Source organism: Bubalus bubalis, chromosome 3 (assembly GCF_019923935.1).
Source record: "Bubalus bubalis isolate 160015118507 breed Murrah chromosome 3, NDDB_SH_1, whole genome shotgun sequence".
NCBI classification, from domain to species: domain Eukaryota; kingdom Metazoa; phylum Chordata; class Mammalia; order Artiodactyla; family Bovidae; genus Bubalus; species Bubalus bubalis.
This window is the reverse complement of record NC_059159.1, coordinates 161,904,866-161,917,941: the sequence shown is the minus strand read 5'-3', so window position 1 is coordinate 161,917,941 and position 13,076 is coordinate 161,904,866. Positions and strand designations below refer to the sequence as shown.

Genomic DNA, 13,076 nt, shown 5'->3' with positions numbered 1-13,076 from the left:
TTCTAGAAGAGATGTACTAGATAGGTGACTGAGAGTCCCTGCCACAGTAAGCGTATGACCTCAGTTAGGGCCACCTGACTTGCCTCTTGAGAAACCTGTATGCAGGTCAGGAAGCAACAGTTAGAACTGGACATGGAACAACAGACTGGTTCCAAATAGGAAAAGGAGTACGTCAAGGCTGTGTATTGTCACCCCGCTTATTTAACTTATATGCAGAGTACATCATGAGAAACGCTGGACTGGAAGAAACACAAGCTGGAATCAAGATTGCCGGGAGAAATATCAATAACCTCAGATATGCAGATGACACCACCCTTATGGCAGAAAGGGAAGAAGAACTAAAAAGCCTCTTGATGAAAGTGAAAGTGGAGAGTGAAAAGGTGGCTTAAAGCTCAACATTCAGAAAACTAAGATCATGGCATCCGGTCCCATCACTTCATGGGAAATAGATGGGGAAACAGTGGAAACAGTGTTAGACTTTATTTTTGGGGGGTTCCAAAATAACTGCAGATAGTGATTGCAGCCATGAAATTAAAAGACGCTTACTCCTTGGAAGGAAAGTTATGACCAACCTAGATAGCATATTCAAAAGCAGAGACATTACTTTGCCAACAAAGGTCCGTCTAGTCAAGGCTATGGTTTTTCCTGTGGTCATGTATGGATGTGAGAGTTGGACTGTGAAGAAGGCTGAGCGCCGAAGAATTGATGCTTTTGAACTGTGGTGTTGGAGAAGACTCTTGAGAGTCCCTTGGACTGCAAGGAGATGCAACCAGTCCATTCTAAAGGACATCAGCCCTGGGATTTCTTTGGAGGGAATGATGCTAAAGCTGAAACTCCAGTACTTTGGCCACCTCATGCGAAGAGCTGACTCATTGGAAAAGACTCTGATGCTGGGAGGGATTGAGGGCAGGAGGAGAAGGGGACGCCAGAGGATGAGATGGCTGGATGGCATCACTGACTCGATGGACTTGAGTCTGAGTGAACTCCGGGAGTTTGTGATGGACAGGGAGGCCTGGTGTGCTGCGATTCATGGGGTCGCAAAGAGTCGGACACAACTGAGCGACTGAACTGAATTGAACTGAACTGAGGGCAATTATAATGGCCCATGCATTCCACTGCTTCCCTGGTAGCTCAGACAGTAAAGAATCTGCCTTTGCAGAAGACCTAGGTGCAGTCCCTGGGTTGGGAAGATCCTCTGGTGGAGGGCATGGCAACCCACTCCAGTATTCTTGCTTGGAGAATCCGCATGGACAGAGAAGCCTGGCGGGCTACAGTCCATGGGGTCGCAAAGAGTCGGACAGGACTGAGCAACTAAGCACAGCACATGTCCTCCCTAGTGCTGGGCTAGGGATGGGCATTTAACCCATGCATGCTTCAGTGACATCTTTCTCTAAGGTCATGGTGGTGATTTTACTGAATTGTTTTTAACTTGAGCTCCTGGGGAAAAGTCTTTCCTTTTCAGTTCATAAATCTGAAGACACAAACTAAATCTAACATTCTAAGAGAAACAGAAGCGAGAGGAAAATGGAAGACTTAGGTCGTTCTTGATTTCCTTTTCCAAGCTTTTTTGAGACAAATCCACCCTTGCCCTTTCTCCAGTTTAGTTACTGAGCCAAGCAATCCCTTCTTGTTTACAGTGAGGAGAAGCTGGGTGCCTATTGCTTGCAAGCAAGAAGTACTAAAACAATCGTCTACCTCTCTGGGTTTTCGTGGGGAACATATGAGTGAGTACACGTAGTAGTTGCCATGGTGCCTGGCACATAAAGGTCCTGAAATGTTAGCTCTTAATGATGTATTTGAAATAACACAGAGTAGATGAAATTTGGACAGACTTTCTCTTTTTCAACAGTCTCAGCTCAAATGAGGTCTTGCTTATTCCCCGGGAAGATCCAGGAAGATTGAGAATTTTTTCTTCTTGCTCCCTATTCCCCATCCTTGCAATCATCCTACTGCTCTATAATTGTTTGCAAAGTCTGTTTTCTCTTCTGATAGCCTTTGAACTTCTGGAAGATTAGAACTGAGTCTTATTCAGCTTTAATACCTCAGTATCTAATATTCTGGCATGGTAGATGGTCAAGAAATATTACTAGGAAAATAAAGATCTAAAGAGTATTCATTATTAAATGTGGAAATAATAGCAATCAGCATTTGTAGACTACATGCTATATTCTAAGTGCTAGTCTAAGAACTTTGTATGATATCTTCACAATAACTTTAATATGCTATTATTTAATATCACTCCATTTTACAGATGAGCAAACTGATGTCAAGGTCATACAACTACTGAATGGCGGAATCCAGATTTCATTCCAGGCAAAGGGACTCCAGAGCCCTAAAACTCCAACCATTATATACGCTGTGAAGATATTTCATTAAATACAGATGGAATTAAATCATCTGACATTAGGGACAAAGGAAATTCTGAGATTATTGATTTCCATCATGAAACAGATACGGAAACTGAAGCTAAGACTTGGAAGTGTCTTGGTTCAGGTGATTTATATAATTGCAGAAACGTATCTGCACAAGGCTCCTGACTCCTCACTAGAATTACTTTTGCAAAGTTTACTCCATCTCTTCTGCAAAGTTTCCTCCTTCTTTGCACTTGCACTACCCCTTTCAGGGTTTTGTTTTGGAAAAAAAAAAAAAAAAAAAAAAACAACTACCCCAAGGTGGCAACCTGTGTAGGTATGTAGTTATGTGTTAGGTGCCATTTAAAGTCAAGGAGGTAGGCCTCTGTGAGTCTCACCTATTGAAACAGGCGGCCATGGGCATATGAGAGAGGGCTGGGGGATAGAAACTCTTACTCATCATCAGATTTCAGCACAAACTTCACGTCCTCAGTGAAGGCTTCCTTGATCTTTCCAAGGTCAAGTCTATCTACCTAAGATCTTCATAGAATTTAGCATGGTCAGATGTAATTATATACATTATTTCTGAAATATCTGGTTAATGGTCATCTCACTTGTTAGCCTGTAAGTTTCTTGGGGACAAGATCTATGTCAATTTGTGTTCCTCCTTATATTCCAGGTGTCCTAGCACACAACAGGTGCTCAAAAATATTTGCTAAATGAATGAAGGGGTAACCAAATGGATAAATAAATAAATGCATGCGTGCAGCGCCACGGCAGTCATTCTATGGGCTGCATAGGGGTAGATGCAACCCCTATATATTGTGATCAGAGGGGACCCTCAAGAGGACACACACACACCCCACCACAAAAGTCGAATAAAACTTGCAGTTGGAGAAGGCTTTGAGGTTTCTCCGGACAGGGGGAAAGAGACACAAAAGGTGAGCAAGCAATTTTCAAAGGATGCTTTCAACTCCCTGGCCAGTCCGTGTGTGTTTTCCTCTACAAAGTGTTTCCAATTACTGTGGCACTCTCGGTATCTGGATCCATCTCCAGTGAATTCCTCTGCGGCTCCTGCCAGACATATGGGATCAATCAGGGCTTCGGCGCTGGTGCGCTTGCTGCGGGAATGTTGACAGCCTGACAGACGCGGGGTTCTGGTGTCATGGAATCTCCGAGAGTCTTTGGCTTGAACCCGGGAGGAGAAGGGGGAGGAGAGAGATAGAGGCAGAGATAGAGGAAGGCGAGGGGAGAGGGAGAGACAGAGGAGGGAGAGAAGGAGGGAAGCGGGAGATTCTTCTTGACTGCCCCCTTGCCTTCAAACATTTTATAGGCTTCAGGGAAAGCGAGGAGGAGGAGGAGTAAGGGGAGAGAAAAGACGGGAGCGAGAGGGGTAGCGAGCGCGCGCCTTCCCTCCCTAATCCTCGGGCTGCCGGAGGAGTCTGGACTGTGTCCCCAGTGTCAGATGAGAGAGCGCTGAGGCTCGCGGCCGCCGTCCCACGCCCCGCGCCGCGCACGCCCCTCGGCGACCCCGGCGCCCGAGCATCTCTCCGCGCTCGGCAGACGCCTGCGCTCCGGGCGGCCGCTCCGTCTCTAGCGCAATGTGGGCGCGCCTGGCCTTTTGTTGCTGGGGTCTGGCGCTGGTTTCAGGCTGGGCGACCTTTCAGCAGCTGTCCCCGTCGCGCAATTTCAGCTTCCGCCTCTTCCCCGAGGCGGCGCCCGGAGCCCCCGGGCTGCTGCCGGAGCCGCCCGCGCCCAGCGAGGACGCGGCGGCGGCGGAGAGCAAAGTGGAGCGGCTGGGCCAGGCGTTCCGGCGACGCGTGCGGAGGCTGCGGGAGCTCAGCGAGCGCCTGGAGCTCGTCTTCCTGGTGGACGAGTCGTCCAGCGTGGGCCAAGCCAACTTCCTCAGCGAGCTCAAGTTCGTCCGCAAGCTGCTGTCCGACTTCCCCGTGGTGCCCACGGCCACGCGCGTGGCCATCGTGACCTTCTCGTCCAAGAACAACGTGGTGCCGCGCGTCGATTACATCTCCTCCCGCCGCGCGCACCAACACAAGTGCGCGCTGCTCAGCCGCGAGATCCCGGCCATCACCTACCGAGGCGGTGGCACCTACACCAAGGGCGCCTTCCAGCAAGCCGCGGTAAGGTGCCCTTCCCACCCACCACCGCCTGCCCGGCAATAAGCCGGGCTCAGCCTCGGGCCAGCCATAGCACCCCAAGTCAAGCGTCCCCATCTCCAAAGTCAGAATCATACCTATCCTGTTGTGGAAGGGAGGGGGTTCCCTTGGAAGGATGGATTTTAAAGGCTTAAGGAGATGTCGGGCTCTTTAAGTGGCCTTTGAGAACTCTATTAGGAAGGAGTCATTGAGATGCTGTTCACATTCACTGTCGTGGGAACAAACTGTGGGCAAACTAACAGGTGAGTATGTTTTAGGAAGTGTCACTAAAGGTAAGAGGTGGAGCGACCTGAACATTTCCCCAATTCTCTGGGATGTGATTTTATACTTTCATTATGCACTTCGTTGCTCTGAGTCCTTTACCAGACTTTTAAAAGAAGGAAGTCAGTTTCAGATGCTGGACTTTTACTTTGCCAAAATTTAACTTTTTTTGATTACAGTGTAATGCATATTCATTTGAAGAAAATTTAGAGCCTATAGAGATGTTGGGCGCACGATAGCAAGCCAGTGTGTGTGAAATGAATGAAACCAGTGGAGGAAAAGGGGGGAAACCCTCTAATCTCATCACCCTTAAAAAGCCACTGTTTACATGTTGTTGAATATTTGCCCATTATGCACATCTGCTCATACTTTAAAACAAACTAGTGTCTTGCTGTTTTGTAGCCTACATTTTTCACTTGTTATATCATGAAATGACCTATATCATTATATATCTAATATAATGTAGTTATTATATACCCACCTTTCTTGCTAGATTTTTATAGTTTATAATCTATTTGACCTGTCATCTGTTGTCGAACAAAGGCTTTGGTAAACACAAATATTTATAGACCCCTTTGATTACTTTCTTAGGAAGAATTTCTGTAAAGTTGCTAAATTAAGAGATGTGAACATCTGTGAACTACTTGATACATTTTGTCCAGTTCTGCCTTGGAGGGTTGTATAGATTTACATTCCCATCAGCAGAGTTCCCATACACCCCATAGCTCAGTTTGTAAAGAATCTGCCTGCAATGCAGGAGACCCGGGTTGGATTCCTGGGTCTGGAAGATCCTCTGGAGAAGGGATATGCTACCTAGCCCAGTGTTTTTGGACTTCCCTTATGGCTCAGCTGGTAAAGAATCCGCCTGCAATGCGGGAGACCTGGGTTCAGTTCCTGGGTTGGGAAGATTCCCCTGGAGATGGCAAAGGCTACCCACTCCAGTATTATGGCCTGGAGAATTCCATGGGCTGTATAGTCCATAGGGTTCCAAAGAGTTGGACACAACTGAATTACTTTCATTTCACTTCAGCAGAATACCACAGCAGTAAGTTTGCCACAGGGTCACCAGTAACATGTGCCAATATTTTTAATGTCTTTGCCTATTTGGTAGGTGAACAGAGATATCATTTTAGCAAATTCAATTGTTTTCATTTTATTGTGGCATGAGTATTTTCTAATACATTTACTGGGCATTTGTATTTTTCCTTTGATGATTACCTGGTCATTGTTTTTGACCATTTTGCAACTATGGTGTATGTTTGTTTGTTGGTTTGATCATTTGTAAAAGCTCTTCATATAGTAAGACCGGTAACTATTTGTATACATGCTACAATTGTTTTTTTCCAGCTCACTGCCTTTTGCTTTTGTTTATCACAGTGTGGTTAAATGGATGATTTAAATTTGTATATAGTCAAATCTATCAAACTTTGTCTTTAAGATCCTACATTTGCTTATATTCTTAGCATGGCTTTCTCATTTCCCATATCAGAGAAATATTTTCCCATCTCACAGTTTAATCTATCAGGAGCTTATTTTAGTGTATGGTATGACAAAGATGTCTAACTGTATTTTTTAATAGTTAACCAGTTTCCCCAGCATCATGTGTTTACCAGCCATTCATCCTTTTCCAACTTAATTGAATGCCTCTTTTGTCATACACTAAGAGTTTATGGGTATTTGAGCTTCTCCTGGCCTTCTATGAATTTTGTATTATCCTGGATAATAGGATAGTTCATCCTATTATCTATCTATTACTTTTAAGCTTTGCAAAAATGATTTAATTATTATAACTTTACAACCTATTTAAATACCTGATCATGAGAAGTCTCCATTTTCTTATTTTTTTCTCTTTAAGTCAATTCTCATATATTTATTAATATGATGTTTTAATTCATTTTCACATATTACAAATGAAACCAGCCAAGATTTTGATTTCATTATAGAAAATATAGAATTAACTTGGGAATTATTTACATTTTATAATTATAGTCCTTCCAAGTCAAGACTACAGTATGTCCATTTTTAACCAGTTCTTTTCATATCCTTCAATAAAGTTATAGATTTCTAGTAATTAAGTCCTGCATGTATTTTTCAAATTTAGACTTAAATGCATTCCATTCAATATTGCTATCATGAATAGCATCTTTATAAATTAGATATTAAACAATTATTCTTTTTTAAAATTAAAAAAATTCTATTGTAGTATATTTTATTTACAATGTTGTGTTAATTTCTGCTATACAGCCAAGTGACTCAGTTATACATGTATTTTCATATTCTTTTCCATTATGGTTTATCACAGGATATTGAATATAGTTCCCTGTGCTATGTAGTAGGACCTCATTATTAATCCATTCTGTATATGCTAGTTTACATTTGCGAATCCCAAACGCCCAATCCTTCCCTCCCTGACTTCCCTTCCCCGTGGCAAGCAGTCTTTTCTTTATATCTGTGAGCCTGTTTCTGTTTCACAGACATGTTCATTTGTGTTGTATTTTAGAATCCGTGTATAAGTGATATCATACGGTCATTGTCTTTCTCTTTCTGACTTACTTCACTAGGTATGATAATCTCCAGGTCCATTTATGTTGCTGCAAATGGCATTATTTCATCCATTTTGATGGCCGAGTAGTATTCCATTGTATATATGTACCGCATCTTCTATATCCATGCATCTGTTGATGTTTAGGTTGTTTCCATGTCTTGCTTATTGTAAATAGTGCTGCTATTAACAGAGAGGTGCGTGTATTTTTTCAAATTATAGTTTTTCCTGGGTTTATGCCCAGGAGTGGGATTTCTGGCTCTTAGGGCAACTCTGTTTTTAATTTAAGAAGCCTCCATTCTGTTCTCCATAGCACCTGCACTGATTTACATTCCCACCAGGGGTGTTGGAGGGCTCCCTTTTCTCCGCACCCTCTCCAGCATTTGTTGTGCTGTGCTAAGTCACTTCAGTTGTGTCTGACTCTGTGACCCTATGGACTGTAGCCCACCAGCCTCCCCTGTCCTTGGGATTCTCCAGGCAAGAATACTGGAGTGGGTTTCCATGTCATCCTCAAGGGGATTGTTCCCAACCCAGGGATCCAACCCACATCGCTTATGTCGCCTGCATTGGCAGTAGGTTCTTTACCACTACTGCAACCTACTTGTAGATTTTTTGATGATGGCCATTCGGACTGCAGTGAGGTGTTACCTCATTATAATTTTGATTTGCATTTCTCTAACAGTTAGTGATGCGTGTCTTATTGTGTGCCTATTGGCCGTCTGTATGTCTTTGGAGAAATACCTATTTAGGTCTTTGGCACACTTTTCAATTGGATTGGATTTTGTTTTGTTACTGAGTTATATGAGCAGTTAAACAATTATTCTTGATGTAAAGAAACATTGTTAATTTTTTAAACATGACTTCTATATCTAGATTCTTGTTTTGCTCTTTGATTCATTTTTTTAAAACACATTTTATTTTACTTATAATAAGTGTTTATCTTAGAAGATAAAATAATCAGAAAAATTTTCTGAAAATACACTGTAATATTTTGGCACATATCTGTCTTGATCTTTTTGCAGTTGTCTAGGTAATAGGTATATATTCATACATGTACATATATCATGTATAAATAATGTTTACCCAAAAAAGCATCATATTGTATATTCTCTTTCTTAACTTTTCCATCATATTTTGCAGTCTTCTTTCCATAATAAGAAGTACATTTCTACTTTATCATTTTTCATGGCCACACAGTATTCCATTACAGAATGTGTGTTTATTTGTATCATGTAATTACCTATTATCATGTAGTTAGGCTGTTATAGGCTTCCCTGGTGGCTCAGATGGTAAAGATTCCACCTGTAATGCAGGAGATCCTAGTTCGATCCTTGGGTTAGGAAGATCCCCTGGAGAAGGAAATGGCTACCCACTCCAGTACTCTTGCTTGGAGAATTCCATGGACAGAGAAGCCTGGTGGGCTACAGTCCTTGGATTTACTGAGTCAGACACAACTGAGCCACTAACATACACACAGGCTGTTAAGAGCAACATGGCAAGACCAAATCTTTGCTCATATCTCTAATAATTTCCTTAATACAGATTTCTGAACTGGTGGGTATTATTCCTTCAGAGAAGATGCCTGTTTTAAAGGCCTCTGATACCTGTGCCAAGTGGCTCTGCAGAAAACGTGTACCAAATTATACTTCTACATGCAGTGCCTAGGTCCATATCTAGGATGCAGCCAATACAGGTTAGTATCATTGGAACATGACCCTCTAATTTATATGTGAAAAATAGAATCTTATTTTTATATTGCCCTTTATTAGTGAGGTTGAACACTTTTTTCATACACTTTTTGAATATACTGGCCATATATAGCTTTTTTGAAAAATTCCTATTAAAATCCTTTGGGGTTATTAACAATTTTTTATTTGAAAGTGGTTCTTTTTCTTACTGATTTGTAAATACTCTTTAAATTTTAATGATATTAACCTTTCTGTCCCCAAGTCTGCGGCAGGTATTTTTTCTCTGTGTTTCACTTGCCTTTGAATTTTGTTTATGATGACATCGTCTACCATTTTATCAGTGTATTGAATCTACTTTTCATTTGTGTTTTTTTCCCTGTCTTGTGATGTTTGAAAGGCCTTTATGAGAGAAAAGAACTCACTAAAGATGCCCTTTGTGTATTGAACTATTAACAGTTGCCCCAGGCAGGATTCAGTTTTATAGGCTGAGTTTTCTGCTGGCCTCCACTCCTAAGTGGAGAAGAACCTCGCGGCATCAGGAAGAACTTGCCATAGACCAGCTCCTCTGTTTGGCTTGGCCAGGTCTGCCCAGGGCCTCTCAGTATTGTTGATTCAAAACAGTTAAATGCATAATGAGTCAAGTACGGACTGCTCTCCTCAAAACCTACTCTGTCTTCAGCTTTCTCCTTCCAAATACTACATCCTGTCTTGGAAAGTAGAATTGCCAAAGGGGTTCCAGTGCCTTTCTTCAGTCTGGATCCATTTGTAATCCAACAAGCAGGGATTTCTCAAACGTTTGTGTTAACTGAACTTTCCCTTGATTTTATTTTCCTTTTCTCATTTTGGATGGGTTATGAGAAGGTGCAGGAGAGGGTCAGCTGGATTCAGTTCCTGTCTAACCTGGCAACCTGCGTGTCGTTATTGTAACTTTGCCAGGCCTCTGATGAGCATGCTTAGGTTTAAATGAGATATTCATGAAGAAATTTGATAAAAGATGATCAGTGTTTAGAAATGGCATTAGAAGAAGTTTCAATGGGAATTTTGGCAAAGGGATCAAAGCCTGTTTTATCACAAGATTAGTTTGAAAATGATAAGCTGTGTGGTTTGATTTGGGAATTGAGACATTTTTTCATGGAGATGAGACAGTTTTTTAGGTTCCCCTGTGTGCATAGAATGGTGATATTGGAACTGATTGTGGTCTAGCCTTGATGTGAAATTGAAAATCACAGGTACATTTTTGAGGTTTTTCAAACCTCAAAACCCCAGGAAAATGAGTTTTTCAAACCTTTTCCGTTTGAAACTGAATGACCTCACAACTATCCACAGCCACAAACACAGGCAGACAAATATACAAACACATAAACATACACGTATTGACACACTTGCGAGTACATGGCTACCTCCCAATTCAGACATCTTATTCCTCTTATGTAAAATCTCGGGATGGAGAATTTTCTTTACCAACTTGAAATTTGCTGTTATCTGTCAGTACATATGATTGACCAAACAAAAAGGATAATGGTGTTGCTTCATTTTTTATAGGGTGTCAGAGTTGTACCACTTAATGAGAGAATATATGCTTGGACGTACTTTATTTGAATGGATGAACTGCAATGTAGATGTTTTTTTCTTGGGGACCACCCCCAACACTTATCAAAGAGTACAGGACAAAAGCAGTGAAATTGGCAGTTAGTACAGATCTTTGCAGAGACACAATCAATAGAATAGGGGAAACATTTAGCACCTTGAACTTAATTACATGAAAGTCTTTTAAAAAATAAACGAAATGCTCTTCAGCTTTTCCTTTCCAAGGGATGACTATTTCAGAACAACCTTTCTTCTTGGTTTTCCTCTCCATCATGTATTTATAAATTGCCTTTCCTCAAGTGTGTTTTGGGGTTGACCCCTTTCTGCATGCAAAACTCTTCAGCATCTAAATATTTCACATTATAATGAAATCAGAGCCCCTCCTTCCACTTCACTTTTGCTATCTGTTATACAAACATAGTATGGAGCCTCCTTTGGAAAAAAGTTCTTTTTTGCTCCAGAGTTCCAGAAATATGATCCTCTGGTGGGGAATATGCTGCCTCTCCAAAAATCTGTGCTTTAGAGGGACAGAAGACTGGGAATAGATAGGCAGAAACTCCTCCTCGCTTCAAGGAAAGGAGATCATCGTTATATGTCCATACTGGTGCGTGTTCACGCCTTTACCTGGGGAGTATTCTGCTGTCAGCCTCGTAGGAAAAAAGTATCTGCTTTTATGTTTCTGATAAAACCTGGAGTTGTGTGAGAGGCTAGTAGATTAGAGCTATTGTATTTTCATACAATGAACCGATAATAGTCTGTGCAGCAGTCTTTCTGATGACCTGAATGCTGAAGGAATAAGGAAGGTGTAGGTTCTCCTTCCCTGTTGGAAAGGGTGGGAGGGAGTCATTCAGTCTGCAGTGGATTCAGCTGCTCCAGACTCAGAGACTCTTGATTTAAATGTCGAGAATTGCTCACTGTTGAGGGAGCTAAGTTCTTTTCTGATGCTAGAAAGATGAACTTTCTAAATGGGCCTCTGAAAATGGCCTATCTTTTGTGCTTCTTAAAATTTTAAACAGTTTTCATATTGCCTTGGTCTTCTATAAGAACTTCTTTTGTAATCCCATCAGTACGTTAGACATGTGAATGAATGCGTGAATGAAGCCTCAGTGCTTAAACTGAACCAGACCTCTTATATATTTCCCAGGTAAAGATGGTACTGAAAATCATCTGAGGGAGAGAGAGAGGAAGAGAGGGAGAGGGAGCACGTGCACAAATAATTATCAAATATTGAATTCCAGTTTTTTCTTAGTGTAGTATCTGCATATTTTATTAGTTTTGTTATTCCCAGCATACAGGGCACTGTGAAATGTATTCAGAAGGTTTATCTGTGTTACTATTAAAAACACATCACTGTTGGCTACCAGTATTCTATGAAGTTTGGTCGAAATGCATCATGAAGATACTTGGTCAACGACTTAAACACAGAGGAAGAGTAGACTGCTCTTTCTACTTCACTTCTGTGGTCCAAAGATAGGAAAGCCTCCCCCAGTGTCCTCGAGGTAAAAATGTTCTAGAGAGGATTTCTCTTAACAATGACTGTGAAGGAGAATTATTAAGTGTATTCATTCTTGACCAGATATACCTTTAATTTGTAAAATGACCTGTAATTTACAAAGCACTTTTATGTTATGATTTTACAGAATTAGTTTTACAGAAAAGACATGGATACAAGGAGAGGTTAGGTAACTAAATGCTACTTACAAGGCTAAGTAAAGGCCAAAGGCAGAGTCAATAGAGATATCTGATTTGTCATCTGGTCTTTCTCCTCCCCTCGCACCACCGCCCCCCACCCACCCACATCTTACTATATTACCTTCATGTGTTGAGTTGCAGCAAAAGCCAGGGGGAAGCAGGGAATTCCATCTCCAGAGCTTTGAAAGTGTTGCAGAAGATATAATGCCAGTCTAACCCAGAAGACAAAAACTGTGGCTTTAAAGCTATATTCATTCCATGGCTGCATTTCTTTTGGCCTTCAATATGTGTGATCTATATGGCCTATATGTGTATGTGTGTGTATGTATTTGTGTATTTTAAAATATATATGCATATTTAATATATGTTTTAATTTTGGCAGGCATTTTAAAATCAGGAGATAGCATTTTTTTTGAAAAACCTGAGTTTGGAGATTTACTCTTGATAGACTGGAATATTTAACAGTTCTGGGTGTGATTTCTCACAACTAATCAGCACCTGGCACTTGGGCTTCCCTGGTGGCTCATTTGGTAAAGAATCTGCCTGCAATGCAGGAAATCACCTGCAATACAAGAGACAGACCTGGGTTCCACCCCTCGGTCGGGAAGATCCCCTGGAGAAGGAATTGGCAACCCACTCCAGTATTCTTGCTTGGGAAATCTCATGGACGGAGCCTGGCAGGCTATAGTCCATGGGGTCACAAGAGTCGGGCGTGACTTAGAGACTAAACGCTACCACCTGATACTTAGAATTTCATTTTGTGATCCTTGATTGTGTTCCA

At 41.6% G+C, this 13,076-nt stretch overlaps 1 protein-coding gene across 1 annotated transcript in view; it reads left to right on the top strand.

Moving 5' to 3' along the window:
* Positions 1-3,358: 3,358 nt before the first annotated feature.
* The window catches only part of SVEP1 (sushi, von Willebrand factor type A, EGF and pentraxin domain containing 1), a 204,599-nt gene continuing 194,881 nt past the window's right edge, over positions 3,359-13,076 (top strand). The window contains exon 1 of the mRNA XM_044940425.2: positions 3,359-4,489. Coding sequence (XP_044796360.2) covers positions 3,953-4,489 — 537 coding nt within the window. The 5' untranslated portion in view covers positions 3,359-3,952. The remainder of the gene's footprint in view (positions 4,490-13,076) is intronic.